We start from the raw sequence: 20,932 nt of genomic DNA on the forward strand, positions 1-20,932 counted from the left end.
AGATAGATAGCTAGATAGATAGATAGATAGATAGATAGATAGATAGATAGATAGATAGATAGATAGATAGATAGATAGATAGATAGATAGATGGAGCCACATTGGGGGAGGGGGTTATCTCATCCCATCTCACTTTTTTCTTCCAGTAGTTCTTACTGTTTTTTAGGGGAAAAACATCCCTCCCTAGATAAAGAAGCCCCCTCTCCGTCACTCATGTCTGTGTCCCATTATTCTGTTTATTACCCTTACAGAATATTCTAAAATAGTGTGTCTGTTTTCCATTTTGATTTGCCAGTTCTTTAAGGGCACATTGTTTCATTTTCTTCTATTCACTGGAGTGCCCCCACATGCCTAGAAAAGGACCTGGCATATAATAGGCACCCAATAAATGTTTGTTGAATAACTGAACTAGCAGGAAATTAAAGCAAAACTGTGACTTGGGGACACACAAAGCAGAGTGGGAGGGGAAAGGGACTCATTGCACATTATCACCCATGAGGAATGGTGGGATCCTCCCCTAAGCCCCTAGGATTCTTGAGCCCTGAAGCTCCAGGGACATATTTCAACCCATTAGCAGAAGGAAGTGAGCAAAAAGAAGATGAAAGTGCATCAGGTTTGCAAATGGTTTATTTATGAAATGTAATTGATCACAGTAAGACACTCAAGCTATAAAAACATTCTATACAGTGGTTTGAAAGAGCAACACCCATCCCCCAAAAAGCAACCTATATTTACAACAGACATGATTTTCCTGAAGAGCATGTGCACAGTTGGTGCAAATAATCTTTGTACAGAAAAACAGACTCCCAGAGGGTTACCAAACAAATGTAGCAGCCAGGGTGAGCAAAAATAAATAATCTTTTCATATATATATATGTGATACATGTTTCCACAAATATACAAAGTGCAACCATGAAAAAAGCTCCCTTCTCTGTATGGGGGCTTATTTACATGCTTCAGAAAGGAAATCTTTCCCCAGTTTTCCACAAGGTGGGACGTATTTGCAGCCGCAGAGAACATTGATTCCTTCCACATATTCACGCAGGAGTAGGGGGCTGCGGCCAGTCCCTCCAGTCATAAATGCGATGTCTGTGGTGATTTCAGAAGGTGTTCTTGTTTAATGAGCCCCAGAAAATGATGGGGCCCAGAGCACTTCAGAGCTTCAAGGCCACACAGGCTTCAGGCAGTCAGTCACCCACCACTGCCCTGTCTCATTGGGGGAGTTAAGGCTCAAGGGTGTCGGCACAGACCGGGAAGCACCATTCAGGATTTGGCTTCCAAGTCCTGGGGGCCCTGAACTTTTTCAAACCTCCCACAGTGTCAGGGGGAGACCCCTCAAACCCCCCCCCCCATCAGCAGGCTCATAGACACTGGCCCTCTCTGTCCTAGGGACCCATCACAACCCAAACTGAAAACAGTGCAAACTATATGAATATGAGCTTTACACAATGTCCAACCCCAAACTGAAAAAGTGCAAGAGGATGCAGAAGGGACCTGGGTGGGGCCTGGCCACCCCCTGTCCTGAAGGGTGCTGCAAGAGGGCAGAGGCTGCATCACGCAGGCAGCAGGTGTCTCAGGCACTTAATAAATATTAAGGCGATCGTAGGCTCAGGCTTCCCTGGGGATTGCTGAGGCTTTAGTGAGTGAAGGGGGCTCAGAATGCTAGAATGCTGGATTCAACCATGTCAACACCACCATAGCCCTCCCCCTCCTGGCTTAAGGGAGTGGGGAAAAACCCAAGTTTGCCCTTATCTCGGTGTTAGTCAAAGCTAACTTGCTATCCAGCAAGACAGAGGTAAACGCATTTATTCCTGAGTTCTCTAGAAAATAGTGGTCCAGCAGCCACTTACTTCCTCTTGCTCCATGCCCCTCTGTCAGACCCTCAGGTAAGGAGTGAGTAGAGAAGCGAAAGCGGGCAGGCATCCCCAGAGAGGACAGTCTGTTCAACTTTCTCTTTTCCCCTTATACACAGAGACAAATCCCCACCCAAATCCTCTCTGTAGGCACTGTTCTACTCCATACACAATAAATAGGTAAAACAAAGCTCTGGCAGACAGGCCCGATGCCAGGTGCTTTTGGTCTCTTTGAATGAGACAGGAGGGTGTTGAGGTCTCAGCAAGGGTCAAGGGTCCAGGGGAAAAGTGTCCTTCCTGCCTGTGACCTCCAGCAGGTTCCTGGGAGGGATGGGCCCAAGGCCGTTGACTCAAGCAGCATCATCCTCCAGGCTGACCATCTGCCTCTGTGAACCAAATGATAAAGCCAGGAACTGTCAGTCTGACATTCCATCAGCATGGCAAGGGCCACCGGCTCCTCGTGTCCTCTTGGCCCACCCTGATCCAGTCCCTCTCCTTGTTGGGCCTGGCCTCAGCCCTTCACATGCTGCTCTCCCCACAGCCACCAGGGAATGGTTGTGAGCACTTGAGTCAGGTTCTGTCCCTCTGCCTAGAATACTCCATGGCTCCTAACCACACTCAGAGCAATAGCCCAAGTCCTGCCCTAAACCCACAAGACTGCTAATCTGCCCTCCCCGACCCCGCTCACCCCTTCCAGCTAAGTCCCCCTCCATCAATCTCCCCTCCCACTACCCTGGCCACCTCTGCTCCTCACGCCAGGCATAGTCCAGCCTCAGGGTCCTTGCACGGGCCTTACGCTCTGCACGCCACACACTCCCTGTTTAGAGCAGTCTATCCCAAGCACCTTCTCTAAAATCACATCCCTTCCCTCGTAGCCTTAGAAATCACTCTGTCCCCCTTCTGGCTTTCTTGTTCTTCAACTAACCTGAGAACTCTATGCACCCCACCCCCATTCTTTGGGAAGGGCCTGGTCCCCAGCAGGGATGAGGGGCACACCGATAAATGCACGTGCCCCGCCCAGGCCAGAGCCGAGGGCGCTCACCGAAGGGTAGGTGTAGCCGTCCTGGCTGCGGCAGATGTGCACCTCGTCCTCTGTGGTCTTCTGGTACACGGGGTTGTCGAAGTTGATGCTGTTGATGCTCTTAAGCCGCCAGTTCCTCCAGAACAGGAAGGTACTAACGCTCAGCACGACGATCAGTGCTGTGTGGAGAGGCGACCCTCACTCAGCTGCCTGGCACTGCCCAACCCAGCTGGCACGCACAGTGGCCTCACTTTTACAACTGCTGGTCTTTTCACATGTCTGTATTCTGTTCTGAATTTCAAGCAATTCTTGCCCATTGTAAAAAAGAAAAAAAAAAATCTACCTAGAAGCACAGTGTCTTGAACTTGAAGACCAATGGAATTCAAGCCTGGGGAGTCAGCCTGGCCCCACATTTGGTCTCTATTTGCCCACTGTCAGATCTGAGGGGGTGGGGTACTTATTTCATTCCCAGTTTGTCTGGAAGTTAGGTACACAGTAGATACTCAGCTGTTTTTGTTGTCCCTCAAAATATCAGACTATTACTGATTCTTCCAGGTTCCTTCCATGATTACCCACCCACACATGGGTTTAAATGAGAGTGGGACTGGATGGCTCTTTGCATCATTTATTGGGGCCTCTCTGTCACCACCTCACTCCTCCTCCAAGGTGCATCCAGGAGACACTAGGGCTCACACAGTACACCCAGATTCTGTCCTGTGCCCAAAGGGTGGGTGAGTCTCAGCCTCTGCTGTGTTCCTAGGTCCCCAGGAACTGGGTCGCCAGTGCACAGAAGCAGGTTTGATATGCAGGATGTACTAAACTATACTTCTTAAGTGAATAAATCTAGAAAGGGGGCAGTGATCAACAGGACACAAAGTGGGATCTCGGCAATCCTGTGAGGAAAGGGGCACCAGGCCAGCTTGCTGGGGAGGGAGGCGCTTGGCAGGAAGCTGGGAGCAGGGTGGGAAGCACACTTACAGATGGGGAGGACGGTGTACAAAGCCTTCATGCTGCCGGAGCCCTCCACCTCTCCTCTGCTGGCACCGTCACCCAGGACTTCGTGGGAGAAAGAGAAAGGGGAGATTCAGACCAGGTGTGGGATATCAATACGCAAAGGAAATGCCTGACATTTGTCGTTGTCCTTAAAAATTCAAAAAGGAACTTGGAGCATCTGCACCTATTTAGGAGGACTCTGCAGCGGTGCATTTACAAGACGCAGACTTAGCTGCGATGAGAGCTGCACGTGCTTCTCTGGTACGCAAGGTCACTGTTGGAATTTTTAACCTGGCTCTGTATTTTATGGGAGGAACCTGTTTTGGATGGGGCAGAAACCACCTTTTCACCTTATAATGCTCAGAAATTTGGATCACACCAAAGCCTGGGTTGAATGTCCCCAGATAATAAGAAATAATGGGTGACAGGACCTCATTATATAAATATGTATTATTTTGCACACCTCAGTTAGACAAAGTACAAGCCCCAGGCAAATGAAAGTTCAAAGCCCTCCAATTAGGCAAATGGACTGGGGGGGTGGAACTGATGTGCCACATCTGGATCACAGGGACACGGTGAGCAACTTTACCTTTATCAGTTATACTCAGATCTTCCTGGGTTTTAATTCCACTGGTAGTTGTATGTGTATAAAGAGTTTATACTCAGTTTTACCTTTTTTTTTTTTTAAAGAGATTTATTTATGCATACAGAACTGGGTTACAGGATGCCAGAGGTACAGGGGTAGTGAGAGGATTCGCCAGAGACAGAGTGGGGAGCAGAACAGGCAGAATGGCCAGGAGAGGTCTCTTCTGCCATGTGGGTCAGTCACCTCCCTGACTGGGAATCAAACTCGTGCTACAGTGGCTGCAGACAGTTTCGTGGTGCTGTGCTATAACTCATTGTACCACCAAGGAGGGCCCCAATTTTACCATTGTATATATTTAAGAAGCCTTATAACAAAGGACCTCCCTGGCAGCACTATCATCTTGATGACCTATGTTTGATCCCTAGGCTGGGAGCTGACCCACATGGTGCAGCAGACCTTTGCTGTTTTGCCCACTGCTCCCCTCAGCAGTATATTTCAGTTACACCTGTCTGTTCTGTTCCCCACTCTGTCTCTGGTGAATCCTCATACTCCCTGTGTTACAGGGCAACCCCAATGTGAAATGGGTTGCCTAACTGTGAGTCCTCACCCATATGCCTAAAGGGACTTATAATACGATTCAACTGCAGGCACACATGGAAAGGTTAATAACGGGCTTGTTTAAGGGAAAGGGAAATGAAAAACTCAGGGAAAGAAAGAGAGAGAGAGGCAAGTTGGTTAATGTGTCTGCTGACCTCCCCAATAGCACACTGAAAACTGGAGAAAAGCCAAGAAACCAGTGAGGCCCAAGGTCAAGAGACCCCCAAAGCCCACACGTCCAGTTTTATATCCAAACAAAATGGTTGCTTAACCCCTCCCTCGGGTCCTAACAATCCTCCCTTTGGTGTTGCTGGGATTTGTAGTTCTGATGTCTGGGGTGGGAGTGGAGTCCTCAAAATTCGTATCTGTAGAATTCGTTCAGGACATTCTCTTCCCCCTAACATCTGCACCTGTGACCTACACCCGTTTTTCTATGCAAAACTAAATAAAAATTCTTGAGAGAGGAAAAAAAGAAAAATCTTAACAAAAATAACTTAGGACAGCAGTAGCAGGGTCCTTGAGAAGTTACACCCACCACCCCTCTCACCACCAAGGCCTCCTCTGCCTCACTGAGAAGCCCTGATGGACCCCACTGTGAAATGGTTTTTAGTGTCACAGCTGAGGAGGGTCCAGGCTTCCTTCAACCACAACAGTTCCTGCTTTATTTCTTTTATGATTGAACAAAGGCTTCAGCTGCTCTGATGATGAGGGAAAATGTCTGAAACTTGCTGATAGGTCTTTTTTTTCTGGCTAGAAATCTCTGTGAAGTACTCTATTTCCGGCCTGCTTAGAAACGAGGTCAGGCACACTCTGGTGGACAAAGACATGAACAGCAGGTTTCCAAAAAATGATCAGCGCGGGCCTCAGGTAGGGCCATTATGTCCTTGAAACCTTAGATTATGACCTTGAGAAGAACAGGGAGAGGAGGGTGCAAAACTCACCTCAGAAACAAAACTTAAAAGGGATCCTCCAATCTCAATAATAATGTATATGTTAATGAATTATTTTTAAAAATCAAAATTAATGCAAAAACCCCCATGATGAATAAAAGATATAGGATTTAAAAACAGGATCTGGCCTTTCTTGCACAGTCCTGCCTAATCAGAATACTGGATCTCATAAAACCTTATCTACAAGACCAAATGGTCAATTCTAGTTTCATTATTTGATTAAAAGAATTCTGCAGGAGGAGGAGGGGCTTCCCTGGTGGCCTAAGGATTAATCTCAGCACTATCACCCCTGCAGCCTGACTTCGACCCTGGGCCAGGGAGCTGACCCACATGGCGTGGCAGACCTCTCCTGTCCCTCCCGCTGCTCTCCTCAGCAGTGTATTTCAGTTAATCTGCCTGTTCTGCTCCCCACTCTGTCTCTGCTAAATCCTCTTACCCCCTCACCTCTGCCCTACACCCCAGTTGTTTTATGCAAAAATTAATAATAATAATAATAATAAATACTGTCTGGGGCTTTTGTGCTCCCTTAGACACTGCACCAAGTCGAGCCTCCGCTGCCTGGGCCCAGACCTGTTTCTCGTGGGCCTTGATAAGCTTTCAAATTCCAGGGCTGTCATGACTGGTTGACTCTGGGAGATGCAGCCATTATGATCTTCCACCTTTTACTCACCTTAACCCACAGGAGCCCCTCTCCCAGCCTCTGGCATGCTGATGGGCAATCAGTCCCATTTACAGGCAGGGACTCTATGGCTTTAGGGACACACAAGCCATGTCAAAAGTAGCACAGAAGCCAAGACTAAGTCTCTCTTCATCAAGACACTTTTGGCCTCTGAAGGGACACACCTAAACTCTTGTCTCCATGACTGGGGAGCAAAGTGGTCCCAGGCTTTACCTTGATGTGTCATGGTCACTGTTTCAGTTGTGGTGAGCTCAAGGATGACCTCCGACTTTGGCCGGATGGTGTGCTTCGGCACCACAGCTGGTGACGTGACTGTGGAGGGCCCCCGGGTGGTCACTGCGGGTTCGGTCTCTGAAAGAAAACATTACCTGAGCGCCCTAAGCCCCAAACACCAGTTGGGGTACTGGTGGTATCGATTCGTTTTTTTAATTGTAGTATAATATACATAACAAAATTCATCATCTAAGCCACATTTTTAAATCCCCTTTTCTTCTTTTTTTAAAAATAATATAATAATATAATAGTTTATTTTTACATCACTTTGCGCCTTTTTCCATCTCAGTTGTAATCCCATGGGCTTTCCATCACCAAACACCACTTGCATAAATATGCAGCTAGTGACACCAGGCAGTGCCATCAGCCACAAAGAAATATGCAGAGCAAATGCTGTGAGAACAACCCCATTAATGTCTAGGTTGTTGTTCTATTGCTTGTTGTTTCTCAGAAACATGACTCACAGTGGGGACACACTGGCCCCAAATATGACTGTCTCTGAGGATGAGATTTGAAAAGGCAGCCATTCCTTACTCAAGGTCTATGTATTAAATCATCAAAAGGGAATTGCATCCACCTACTCAACACAGTAATATTTTAATATTTTCTGTAATATTGTGATTTTTGAGGAGTATTTGGGTTTCATACATAGTCCCTGGCTCACAAATCTTGGCATAGAAACTCCATGACCTGTTCCCTACCTGTCCCTGAATTGTATTATTCGTATCAGTGATTAGTGAGTAACTGAGCTCTTGAACCCATTTAGCTTATTAATTGTACCTGAGGCCGGGGTTCTGGGAACATCTGATCTACAGTCAGTCTTTCAGAAACAGGTAACAGTGTTACCTGTGAAGGGGAGGGTGGTCTTGGGAAGCTGAGCCCTTTATCTGTGGAATCAGATACATCTCTGGGTAGAAAGTGCCAGAATTGAGCTAAATTAAGATGAATGTTCAGATACCTTGGTGGATGTCTGAGAATCAACTGTTGGCATGAGGAAGCCTCCACACACTCATGGTGGAACCAGCTCTGGGAACCCTACACAGTCACCCCAACTCATGAGACCCTAACAATGGCACTCTGGGGCCCTGCTCTCACATTTGACAGGTGAACAAAAGGAAGCTCAGCGGATCCAGTGGTGGGGCCCAGTCATAATGGGTGGCAGAGGCAGCCACGTGGGCTGGTGTCTCACCTACAAGGCAGTTCTTCTTGTCCTTGGCCAGCACCATGCCGTCTGGGCAGGCACAGGTGAACTTGGGTGAGCGGGAGTTGATCTGTGGGGCTGGGAGGCACAGGTACTGGCAGCCACCATTTTGGAGGGCAGGACTCTCACACCAGTTCACCCCTGAGATGAAAGAGACATGGAGTCAAGGCAAGAACAAGGCCAGACAATTCCCGAGCACATGAACAAAGCAAGCAGCCACCCCTTTTTACCTCTTGGCTGCGTGAGGTTGTGGAAAAGGACAATATCCTCTGGGGACAATAGGTTTTCAGCCACCATATTAATGTCTGAGCCTGTGAGGCGGTTAGCACTGAAAATGGCTTCATTAATGATGTCTGTCCAAAAGACTTTATCCTAGATGGGCATTAAGAAAGATGACAGAAAAGAAAGAAAGATGACAGTCATTAATCAAAGGGTTGGGACACAGGCCTCTGAGTCTCTGCAAGTCTCTGGGAAGAAGCAATTCTTGATGGTATCGATTCGTTTGCCTTTTATGAGTTTTTTAAATTGTAGTAAAATATACATAACATAAAATTCATCATCTAAGCCACATTTTTAAATCTTTTTTTCTTCTTTTTAAAAAAATATGTTATTTTTACATCATTTTGTGCCTTTTTCCATCTCAGTTGTAATCCCCATGGGCTTCCCATCACCAAATCACCCGTATGCCATCACCATCCTGTGCACCTACCCCATTTTTGATCCCATTTCCCACTCCACCCCCATAAAATGTCTCATGTCTCTGGTATATCGTTGTTCATTATTATTATTATTTTCTCCCCTGGTCCTTTATGCTCCTGAGAGGCCACTTTTAAGTACACAGTTTAGTGGCATTAAGCATATTGTTGTGCAGCCAGCCACCTCCAGAACATGTTCATTTTTCCAACTGAAACTGTCTCCATTAAACACCAACTTCCCCTTGCACCTCCCCCAGCCCCTGATGCCCACTGTCAACTTCAGTCTCTATGGATTTGACACCTAAAACCTCATCTGAGTAGAATCACACAGAGCTTGTCCTTTTGTGACTGGCCTTTTTCACTTAGCATATGGTCTCAAGGGCCATCTATGTTCACCTCCGGGGCTGGGGATTGAACTTCCACTGAAGCGGCTGCAGCTCGCTTACAGTTCTGCACTTTAACCTGAAGGCCCAGGTTAAAGTTTCTGTTCTTTTTAAGGCTGAGTAATATTCCATTGTAGAGCTATACATTTATTTGTTTACCCATACATCCTTGATGGATACCAGTCTGCTTCTAAGCCTTGCCCACTGTGAATCAAGAAATGTTGTTTGACCACATTTCTCTAGACCATAGTTCCCCACTGGGACACTATTTTGGGCCAGATAAGGCTCTGTGGCGGGCTTCTCTCCTCTTATAGGTGAGAAGCAGCATCCCTGTCTCTACCAACTAGAGACTAGCACAGACACCCATCCCTGCCAACTTTGTGACAACAAAGTCTCTAAACATTTCCAAATGTACTATGGAAGGCAAGATGGCTTCCATGTGTGAATCACTTAGACCTTTCAAGACTCCTCTGTGGAAAAAATACAAAATGGAAATAAATTCAGGTCTATGACCTGTTTACAATCACAGGCAGTTTTTTGAGCGAATCTTGGCTTGAACACAGCAGCCAAAGTGTATTGACCCCTCAGCAAAAGTGTGCAGGATTCCTATAAAAGTAGCACTCGATAAACAATATGAAGCCCTAGAGCACAGAGGAGTACACCCCTACCTCGAAGATGGCCAAGGAGAAGGGGTGCGCCAGCTTCTTCTCATCTTCTAAAACAGTCTTCCGGTTCCCTCCATTGACATCAATGCTGGAGATGGAGTGGAGCTTGGAGTCTACCCAATATAGGCGGCCACCAGAAAGATCTAGAACCACCGATGGACAAGGAGAGGTCAGGCTGATGCCAGAGGTGCCTTAGGGCTTGCTCCCTCCTCTCCTGGTAGGAGGGGCCCACGGTGCAGCAGAGATGAGCCTGGCCACAGAGCCATACCCCCCCACACCCCATGCGAGCCTGAGCCTGGGTTCGGCTTACCCCAAGGGTTTAAAAATCTTGGGCAATAAAATTGTCAGGTTGCTTTACGGTCTAGGGAGCTCCCTAGTTATGTTTCTCTTCCAGACTGCACCTGACCCCTAGGGACCCTGGTCCAAGAACATACCCAGAGTGATGCCATTGGGCCACTGAATATCTTCTGTCACCAGAGAGTAAATGTCCACACCATTTAGGCCCCCCTTCTTGATCTTGGCTGGGGTTCCCCAGTCTGTCCAGTACATGAAGCTGGTGGGAAAGCAAGAGAGCAAACGTGATGACAACAGTGAGAGGCTCCCAGTTTCCGCCTGTTAGCCAGGCTGGGGCTCCAGAAATACTTTCAGATACAAAGCCCCCATCATGGTTCTTTCTGTTTCCCCAGCCTTGTGACCCAGGGCCTACACCATGCCGAAATGCAGATTTAAGAATCCTTGCTACAAAAGGAGATTTTGATTTCAGTGTCAGGACTGGGCCCTGGAATCTGCAACTTGAATGCTGATTAATTGTTTAAGATTTGTTTTTTATTTACTCTTGCTACAGTGGCTGGCGATAGCTTGATAGCACTGACACTTTAACCCCTGAGCCAGCAGGGAGAGCCCTACAATATTTTTTCTCCAGCATACAGGATTTTTTTCTTCAGCATCTGGCTTTGTGCACTTAGCATGATGTCCTCAAAGTTTATCCATGTTGTAGTATGCCAGGATCTCCTTCCTTTTTAAGACTTGAATAATATTCCACTGTATGTGTGGACCATGTTTTGTTTATGCATTCATCCATCAACGGACAAGTGGGTTGCTTCCACCCCTTGGCTATGGTGAATAGTTATGAACATAGGTTCTATGGTCTACAAATATCTATTCAAGTCCAGTTTATACTTCTTTTGGATTTATACTTAGAAATGGAGCTCCAAGGGCTTTTAAACCTCTGAAGAGACACCCAAACAATATGAAAAGAGCCAAATACAAATTAAAATGACACTTGACCATACCACCAACTTCCTCTCCCACCCTCCTCCACTGGGGAATGTGTTGGTGAGGGGAATGGGGCCTCCCGGGCATTTCTAGTGTACATTTGGAAGGTTAATTTGACCCATTCCCCTAATGTAGCATCCAAACTTCTAGAACATTATCCTACAGATATACTACAAAGACTCCCATGCAAAGGTATTTAGAGGCATTTGGAAATAATTTGTGTACAACTCAGAGGGGGAAAGAGGGATATTGACGAGTCTCCCTGGTGGTTTAGTGGTTAGTCTCAGCGCTATCACAGCTACAGCTGAGTTCAATCCTTGGCCAGGGAGGTGACCCACAATGGCGTAGCAGGCCTCTCCTGGCCCACCCGCTGCTCCCCTCAGCAGTCTTTCAGTCCATCTGCCTGTTCTGCTCCCCACTCTGTCTCTCGTGAATCCTCTCATCCCCTGCACCTTGGGCCTGTACCCCAGTTCTGCATGCATAAATAAATAAATCTAAAAAAAACAGTTGGTTGTTGAATCTTAATTTCCCTGCTCTGGATACAAGTTACATAAATCATGACCACAGGGAATAATTCCCATCAGGTCAAAAGAAAGAGACAGATGGAGGGCAGAAGAGGACGCTGGGCTACTACTTGGATAAAAAGAAACACCACTGGTATCTATGTGGGCTGTGTTTGGGAGGATCTTTCCTGTAGTCGGGACTAATGGACCATGTGTCCCTCTGCCAAATGAGAGCATCCGTCTTGTTCAGCCAGGACCCAGGCCCTGGGCCACCTTCACCCTCATCTGAATTGTGGACCCCATGTGAGGAGGGCTAAGTGTGCCTTCCCCAAGGCCAAATGATACCTTTCTTCCCCTTGCTGCCACCAGGACAGGCTGTCCTTCCTGGATGGTTACCACCACTCCTCCCTAGAATTGTGAAATTCCACATGTAAGATGCTGAGCTGACAGATGTAGTCCAACAAGGACCACGTGGGGCTTTCCTCCCCACAGTTCCTGTGGGCCCTGGAGCTGCTGAGTCAGCCACGGGCCTCTGCAGATGGCTTCCAGGAGCTCTCCTGGGGTGGCGGGCCTTGCTGTCCCAACTTCTCAGAGTCAGCTGACGCTGGACTTGAATGAATCATTTTATCTTTCTCCACCTACCTGCTGGCAAAGGTTGCCACAAAATACTAAATGAGAACTTAAATTGCTACTGAGTGCTTGTTTCTAGTATCCATCTAATCAGTACGGTAATATTCGATTCTAGATCCTATTCCAGAGAGCAGACTTCTCAGGGTCTGATTTCATCTCTGGTGACACAACAGACATGGACAGGGATTGACCCCCCAGGAACTCCAAAGGGTTGGTAGGAAGGCCTGCCCTCCCAGGCAGCTCCAGACAGTCCCCTCCACACTCAGTGTGATTTACCTCCGGTACAAACTTTCCCAGCACAAGTTCTAGAACCCCTTCATTTCCTGTATCCCCTCAGCTTTGGGAATACACACCCATGAACAGGATCCACCACAATGGCCCGAGGCTTGGAGCCTTTCTCCTTGAAAAGCGTCTTTCTCTTGGCCCCCTTGGTGTCAGCCACAGAGACGGTGCCCAGGACAGAGTCAGTCCAGTATAAATTGCCATGGATCCAGTCCACTGCCAGCCCATCAGGGGCCTGGAGGTCCTCGCCAATGACGGTGTCGTAGGAAGAAAAGCTATGGGCTCTGTCAATCTGGGTGCTGAGGAGGAGGAGGAGAGTGTCAGAGCCAAGGGAGCTCATTTCACATGGGACCAGGCCTAGGTGCTGAAGCTCACCTATAGATCTTCCTTTGGGACAGGTCAGACCAGTAGATTCTGTTGCTGGCCACCTCAGTGTCCAAAGCGACCACATTCTTTAGATTGGGGATGAGGCTGGTGTATTCACTTCGGTCCAAAGTCATCTTCCTCACCTCATGGCGGTTGGTGAAAAAGAGGTAGGCGATGGTGCCTGGAAACCCAGGAAGGTGCTCAGGGGAGTGGAAGGACCCTAGATACCCCGCTCTTGGCACCCTATGGGTCTGCAAGGGGAAACACCCAGGATATTAAGTGGAAGAGCACTTTTCAATTAAGATCTACAAGGTTCTGAAGCTCTGAAACAGGGCTCTTGCACATCCCAGAGGGTTCTACTTTTGCTTCAACTTGTTTCAAACACAAAGTAAGCAGCCCATATCCCTACCGCCTTCCCTGACTCTCCTCCCATGTCTGAGTCAAACACCAGACTACAGTGTACCCTGCTCTGAGTCTGCAGAAGCTATCCAAATGAGGCCATCCCAAACCAGCTTACCCTGCCTTGCCTATTCCTTCCAAAAGAACCACAACAAAGACCCCTACCCGTGGTTTTCCTTGCTTCCTCTGCCTCTCTGGGAACAGTTCCTGTGGGCCCTAGAGCTGCCGAATCAGCCATGGGTCTGCAGATGGCTGCCAGTGGCTTCACTGGGGTGGTGGCAGTTTTGCTGTCTCACTTCTCCTTAAAAAAGTCAATTGGGCCCTCCCTGGTGGCGCAGCGGGTTAAAGCACTGCACTGAGAAACTAAAGCCACTTCCGCATGAGTTCAATCCCCGCCTGCCCCGGAGGTGACCACATGGCATGGCAGACCTCTCCTGGCCCGCCCGCTGCTCCCCTCAGCAGTGCACTTCGCCGATCTGCCTGTTCTGCTCCCCGCTCTGTCTCTGGTGAATCCTCTCACCCTCCACATCTCTGGCCTGTACCCCAGTTCTGTATGAATAAATAAATAAATCTTTAAAAAAAAAAAAAGTCAATTGACTGATGCTGGACTTGAGCGATGCAGCTTCCTCATGTGGCCCATAGCATACACTGCATTCCTGGTGTGATCTGTGATCTCAGTACAAGTGATACAGGGAAATTCTACTCCACCCCAAAAGAATCGGGGCAGCATGGGGACAGGACAGAGGGAGGCCCATAATCGCAGGCGAGGAAAACAGAAAGGCAGGGAGACCTTTCAGGAAATGGAGGATGCTCGAAGACATTTCCACACAATTAAACCACACTGGGATCACACCACATGCGTGTCTGGGTGATGGGACAACTCCCCCGGGCCAATGCTGTAGTCTGGTGTTTGGCTCAGACGTGGGTGAGAGTCAGGGGAGGTGGTGGGGATATGGGCTGCTCAGTTTGTGTTTGGAACAAGTTGAAGCCCTGTTTCAGAGCTTCAGGAATCATGAAATTCCTGATTTAGGCGAGTCTAAGAATGACTGCAGTTAGAGTGTAAGCCTCAGAACAAAAAGAAACTCAACCGTTTCTGTTTCGATGCATTATGTACTAATTTATTTTGGTCTCTTTTCAGTAGATTTGCTGTCAGAGGTGTGAGTTCGTTTTGTTAATAAGAAAACAGCTGAATGGATGCAGCTGTTCACCAGGACTTCTCATCTCTTAGCCCGAGCCCATCCCAAATTCCCAAGGAAAGACGGAGCGCCTGTTTCCAGTCATCAGCAGGGCTGGGGCCTACAAAGCAATCCCCATGGGGGTGACCTGTTTCTACTGAGAAGCCAGACATGTGCCAGCCTGTTGGCAGCCTGCTGCCTGCCCTAAAGGGAACTGGGGTTTCTGAGAGTACCTATCTACTCTGCACAAGGAGTTCAGGGAGGTTAGGGGTTCTGCAAAGAGAATTCTTCCCAGAGTTGACTCCTGTTTTCTGAGGATGTATTGGTGTGTGCATGCTCCCTATTAACTAGAAAAACTTGTTCCAGCAGTAACTTATTGATTTGTATAAGCATAAACACATTTGTGTGCTATTTGCTTCTCCTTTGTTCTTATCTTTAGTGAAAGCTTGGTCTGGGAGAGTGAGAGGCAGAGCTGCTCTCCACGGCACCTCCCCAGCCTACTCAAATTCATTTACACTCCAAGTTAATGGCTGAGAACGTCATCCGTTGTCCACAACACCAGTCTTCTAAAGAGGCTAATTCCTAACTGGGCTGCTTGCCCACCTGCCAGAAGCCTGGGGAGCAAACAGTCTGCCCCTGCGTCAGCAATCTACACAAAGTTCAGATTGTGAAACTCCCCGGTACGTTTGCTTGAGCAGCCAGACCCACCCTCCCACCTCTGCCCCATGCTCACCCAAGGCCTTGCAGGCTTTGGTGCGGGGGTCCAGCTGGAAGCCCTCCATGCATTCGCACTTGTAGCTGCCCTGGATGTTCACACAGAGCTGGCTGCAGGTGTCGAGGTTCTGACACTCATCAATATCTGTGAGTTGGGACAAAGAAAGAGGTTTGGGGCATCTTCACTCTGGGCATGGCTGGAGTTACGCCTCTCAGGGACAGCCCTCCAGTCTGTGAAAGATCACGGGGCCAGGGTGTCAGTGACCATCAATTTCAGGAATAAAATCATGAAGAAGGTCGAATGTCACTTCCAACATGGCCCTGGCTGCAACATTAATCTCTGGGGACAGACGAAAGGGCGAAGCTGCATCCACTTGTGGCTTCTTTAATTATTAAGCCACAAAAGGCAAGAATGGCAGAAGAGCCAATATGGACCAATGCTCCCGAAAGCCCCAACCTGTGCTAGACATCGCGTACATCGAGTAAAATCCTCCCAATAGATTTCACACCCACTGAACGGGTGCACAGACACAGAGGACTTGCCCACCTGCCCACCGGGAGTCTGCCCCATAGGGGAATCACCTTCACATCTGCGCTGGTCCACCAGGCGGAAGCCCTCAGGGCACAAGCACTTGTAGCCAATCTTGAGGTCATTGCAGATGTGGGAGCAGCCACCCTTGTTGTCTAAACACTCATTGGTTCCTGCAAGGGGCGGGGGACAGGTCAGTGACGTCATACCTCCTGCCACCGCTGTCCCATCATCCCTCACTATTTCACCATCTTTATCATCTCACAATGACTTGGAGGCCGGTAAGCTATCATGGGAGGACTTAAAATAACTAATGTCACACACAAAACCCGTGGATGAACCTGGAGGATGTGTGCTGAGTGATATAAGCTAGGCACCTAAGGACACTGTTAGAGAGGTCCCTGGAGGAGTCAAGTTCAGAGACAGACAGTAAAGGGCGGATGCCACGGGTTCGAGTATAGAGGAATGGGAGTTAGTGTTTAAGAGGGGCAGTTTGGGAAAAAATTCTAGAGTCGAGTGGTGGTGCAAGTTGCACAATAATGGGAATGTCCTTAATGTCACTGAACTGGACTTATAAAAAAGGCTATGGAGATACTTTTTTTTTATATCACAACTAAAGTTTCTTTAATTATAAAAAATAAATTCCATATACCACAATTATATATTAACCCAGCAAATCTACTCAATACCTCTGGGTATTAAACAACATGGTGGGGAAACTGAGGCAAAACCAAAGTAAAATGACTCGTCCAAGATCACATTGCTGGGCTCAAATGTAAGGCAATTCGCTCGAGAATTCAGGCTCTTGCTGTCATCGCCAGGCACAGGCCAGAGCCGTCCTATCACCTGCTCTTACTCAGCCCAACAGCTAGTAGAAGGTCTTACATTTACTGTCTGACACTTTACAGGGACGTTTGCTGCTCCCACTTAATACACAGCTATCCCCAATAATGAGCTATCTGCAGCCACTGCAGCACGAGTTCAATCCCCAGCCAGGGAGCTGACCCACATGGTGCGGCAGACCTCTTCTGACCCCTCCATAGTGTACTTTGTTGATCTGCCTGTTCTGCTCCCTGCTCTGTCTCTGGTGAATCCTCTCACCTCATACTTCTGGCTTGCACCCCAGTTCTGTAAGTATAAATAAATCTTTAAAAAAAGTATGTCTGTTAATGCTAAAGGACCAAAAAGTACTCAATGATTTGTTCGTCACCAAGCATTGCACTGAGAGACAATGGACATCACGTGGGTTCCTCCCAAGCAGCACTAGGAAGTGTGAGCAGAGGCACAGAGTGAAGCTGCTTATGCCCAAGGCCCCCCATGTCTGTCTCACTCCAGAACCAAAGCATAAGAGCCTTTCAGCTCTTTAAGGGCAGGAGCCCAGAACCCCCAGATGCACTGCATCCCACCAGCTCCATGAGCTGCTGACACCCCAGGGCTCACCACACTCTTTGAGGGGTTCATCTGACCAGTCCCGGCAGTTCCTGACTGAGTTGCACACTTTGTCCATGGTGATGCATTCACCACTGTGGCACTTGAACTTGTCAGGCCCCTCACACAGGGTCACTGTGAGAACCAAAGGCGAAAGTCAAGCACGGCTTAGGGCAGAGCTCTAGTGTTCTTTCATTATATATAATAGTAAACATTTACAAAATTATATCCAATGTATTCATTAGTAAAATTTAAGAGGAGTTGGCAAACTTCCACCCATGGCCAAAGCAGCTCACTGTTTGTTTAAGCAAAGTTTTATTGTCACACAGCAGGCCCATCATTTACATACTGCCTGGGGCTTTTTCCAGGCTGCTATAACAAAGCTGAGTCATTATAACAGACTGTGAACCAGAATGGCAAATATTTACCTCTTAGTGTAAGGTGTGCTGATACCTGGTCTAGATTATCATGGGCCATGGGCTACATAGTGAGGATTCTGCCAGTGAAAGTGTGTGTCCAACAGCTGTCCTTCCATGTATCCTACATGTGTGATAGGTGATGCCAGGTAGGTTCCCATAATCATGCTCTGACATGCACACATTGCCAAAATTGCCTGACAATGCACTTCTTAGAATGTATCTCTGTTATCAGGCACACGACCGGATAGCAACCTTCACTATCTCAACCTGGTACCTTTCTTTTTTTTTTTTTTAATTACAAAAGTTTATTTTTACATCATTTTGTACATTTTTTTTTCATCTCAGTTGTAATCCCTGCAGGTTTCCCATCACCAAGTCACCCGTGTGCCATCACCATAATCCCGTGCATTTCCCTCCCGCCCCCCCACCCCATTTTTGATCCCATTCCCCACTCCACTCCCACAAAATGTCTCTGGTATATGTCAACCTGGTACCTTTCTTATGCTCTTAGAAGTAATAATGATCATCCTAGTTTTTTTTTTTTTTTTGAGATTTATTTATTTATGCTTACAGGCTGGGACACAGGCCAGAGTTGTGGTGGGTGAGAGGATTCACCAGAGACAGAGTGGGGAGCAGAACAGGCAGACTGACAAAGTACACTGCTGAGGGGAGCAGTGGGCAGGTCAGAACAGGTCTGCCACATCATGTGGGTCACCTCCAGGGTGGGGATCTAACTCATGCTCCAGTGGCTTCAGAGAGCTTCATGATGCAGTGCCTTAACCCCTTGTGCCTCCACGGAGAGCTCCGATCATCCTAATTTTTGAGGATATAATTTTCTTATTTTTTCATTAATAGCTCTATCGAACATGTATTAATGAGCAATACAGTGCTGAATTTTGCTTGTGTTCAAACCTTATAAAATACTATATCTAGTAATCTCCTGCTGCTTGCTTCTTGCTCCCAGCACCAAGGTTGGGAGGCTCACCTGCACTGTGTCTGAGAGTTGCAGCCTTACTTTTCTCAGCTGTGTGATATTCCATTTGTTTATGCCACCATTTAAACATCACTTGTATATTTGTGTTCACAGCAGTACTATTCACAAGAACCAAAAGGTGGAAGCAAACCCAAGTGACCAACAGCAGCAAATGACTCGATAAACGAAATGTGGTATATGCAGACAGTGGCGTGTAAGTCAGTCTTTAAATCTTGAGGACATTAAGCTAAATGAAGTAAGGCAAGTGCAAAAGGATCAATACTTTACAATTCCACTTTTACAAGGCCCTTGGAGGAGTCAGATCATAGAGACAGGAAGTAGAGCTGGGGGAGGGGGTAGAATTTCAGTTTTGTAAAACTAAAAAGAATTCTGGAGAAGGATGGTGGTGGTGGTTTTCAAGAGTGTGAATGTAATTAATGCTACTAAACTGAACACTTAAAATGGTTAAATGGTAACTTTTACACGTGTATTTTGCCACAGTTAATTTTTTCTTTGTAAAACGTATTTCTGGGCCCTCCCTCCTGGTGCAGCGGGTTGGAGCGCTGTACTTTGAAGCTAGGCCAAGCCGTGGCCGCTTCAGTGGGATTTTTGGTCCCCGCCCCGGAGGTGACCCACATGGCGCTGCAGACCTCTCCTGTCTCACCTGCTGCTCCCTTCAGCAGTGTAACTTCGTTGATCTGCCTGTTCTGCTCCCCACTCTGTCTCTGGTGAATCCTCTCGCTGCCCCTGCATCTCTGGCCTGTACCCCAGTTCTGTATGCATAAATAAATAAAATCTTTAAAAAATTGTGTCTACTGTTGATGAACATTCTGGTTGTATCAGTGCATAGCCGCTGGTTCTGGTAGAAGTGCCACTGTAAATCCAGGACAGTGCATTTTGTGGAACTGTACTGTGCATGCAACTCTCTATCCTGTATCCTCCCACCTCATTAAAGGTTATGGTCCTGAGAAAGGTGCTTCCATTACACATATTCGTTTCCAGTGAGTGAAAATGAAGCTTGCCCAAAGACACACACCACAGCAGGGGCTTCCCTGGGAGGCTTGCCCTCAGCTCCACCCTCATCCAGGATCCAGCCAGGTCCTCCTCCTGCCCTCCCCCTTCCTCCCAACTACAGCAAGGGGCTACCCCCTATCTGCAGAAAGGGGCTCACCGTTGATGCAACCGAGTTCATCACTCATGTCCTTGCAGTCATACTCCCTGTTGCACTGGCGGCTGCCGTGGATGCAAGTCCCATCAGAACACTGAAACTCATCAGGCCGACACGTGACAGTGGCTGAAAACAGAGAGCTGGTGTTGGTTTTTCTCAAGGAGCAGCAAAGAGGAAAGAAGTCCCACCTTCCACACAGATTCCAAGAGGCTAACAGGAGGCAGCTGCCTGGGACCTGGGGGACTGTCTACCCGCAAGGCAGAGCTTTAGAGATGCACGAACCTTGTCCACCAGCAGTCAGTGACTTGTTCATTTTACCTGTTCCCCACTACAGGGAAAAACTCCCCAGGTACAACTCGCTTCATATTGTAAATTTTAGCCAATGTAAACTTGAAACCATTGTATGTGGCTGCAAGTACAATGATGAATCATTTGGAATCATTTGGAAAAGGAAAAAGGGTGGGGGGGTAAGGACACAAACACAACTCACAACTTCCACATTTCCTTACATGCCTTTTTTAGAGCATGTCACCAAGCTGGCAGAGCCTGCAGGTCACTCTCAACAGAAAAGTAAAGATGCCCAAGCTAGGCTGAGGCAGGTCAAGAAAATGAAGCTGAATCAGAGCAATACCATGGCATGTAATATAGCCACTCAAACGATTAAGACTCTGAACTCAAAGAAGTTTGAGATGATGCTGTGTGATAAAAGACGCCTCTACAATGAAATCTCAGAGGACACAGATGGTGATTAGAGTAGGGAAATGACGGTCGCAGTCTAGACCTAGATCTTCTAGGTTTGTACTTTGTGCTAGTTCATAAAACTGTATGTTTATGTTTTGTGCACATTACTGTGGGTTACATTTCACAATAAAAATGTTTGCAATTTAGGGGCCCTCCCTGGTGGTGCAGTAGGTTGGAGCGCTGTACCAAAAGCTAAGCCAAGTCATGGCCATTTCAGTGCTGAGTTTGATCCCCGCCCAGAGGTGACCCATATGGCATGGCAGACTTCTTCTGTCTCTCCCGCTGCTCCCCTCAGCAGTGTCCTTTGTTGATCTGCCTGTTCTGCTCCCCACTCTGTCTCCCCAGGGCTCACCACACTCTTTGAGGGGTTCATCTGACCAGTCCCGGCAGTTCCTGACTGAGTTGCACACTTTGTCCATGGTGATGCATTCACC

The 20,932-nt window shown here is 47.7% G+C and overlaps 1 protein-coding gene across 2 annotated transcripts in view; it reads right to left on the reverse strand.

Annotated features, from left to right (window-relative positions):
• Positions 1-2,111: 2,111 nt before the first annotated feature.
• LDLR (low density lipoprotein receptor) overlaps positions 2,112-20,932 on the reverse strand; it is a 32,494-nt gene continuing 13,673 nt past the window's right edge. For both annotated transcript variants that reach the window (XM_012729708.1, XM_004688733.2), the window contains 13 exons: positions 17,210-17,332; positions 15,823-15,942; positions 15,260-15,385; positions 12,962-13,133; positions 12,658-12,885; positions 10,331-10,449; positions 9,900-10,039; positions 8,384-8,525; positions 8,142-8,294; positions 6,893-7,030; positions 3,853-3,930; positions 2,896-3,053; positions 2,112-2,239 (listed from right to left, as the gene is read on the reverse strand). In XM_012729708.1, the coding sequence (XP_012585162.1) occupies positions 2,204-2,239; positions 2,896-3,053; positions 3,853-3,930; positions 6,893-7,030; positions 8,142-8,294; positions 8,384-8,525; positions 9,900-10,039; positions 10,331-10,449; positions 12,658-12,885; positions 12,962-13,133; positions 15,260-15,385; positions 15,823-15,942; positions 17,210-17,332 (1,733 nt within the window). In that variant the 3' untranslated portion in view covers positions 2,112-2,203. The remainder of the gene's footprint in view (positions 2,240-2,895; positions 3,054-3,852; positions 3,931-6,892; positions 7,031-8,141; positions 8,295-8,383; positions 8,526-9,899; positions 10,040-10,330; positions 10,450-12,657; positions 12,886-12,961; positions 13,134-15,259; positions 15,386-15,822; positions 15,943-17,209; positions 17,333-20,932) is intronic.

This window comes from Condylura cristata, unplaced genomic scaffold (assembly GCF_000260355.1).
Source record: "Condylura cristata isolate star-nosed mole 26May11 unplaced genomic scaffold, ConCri1.0 scaffold00025, whole genome shotgun sequence".
Lineage (NCBI taxonomy): Eukaryota > Metazoa > Chordata > Mammalia > Eulipotyphla > Talpidae > Condylura > Condylura cristata.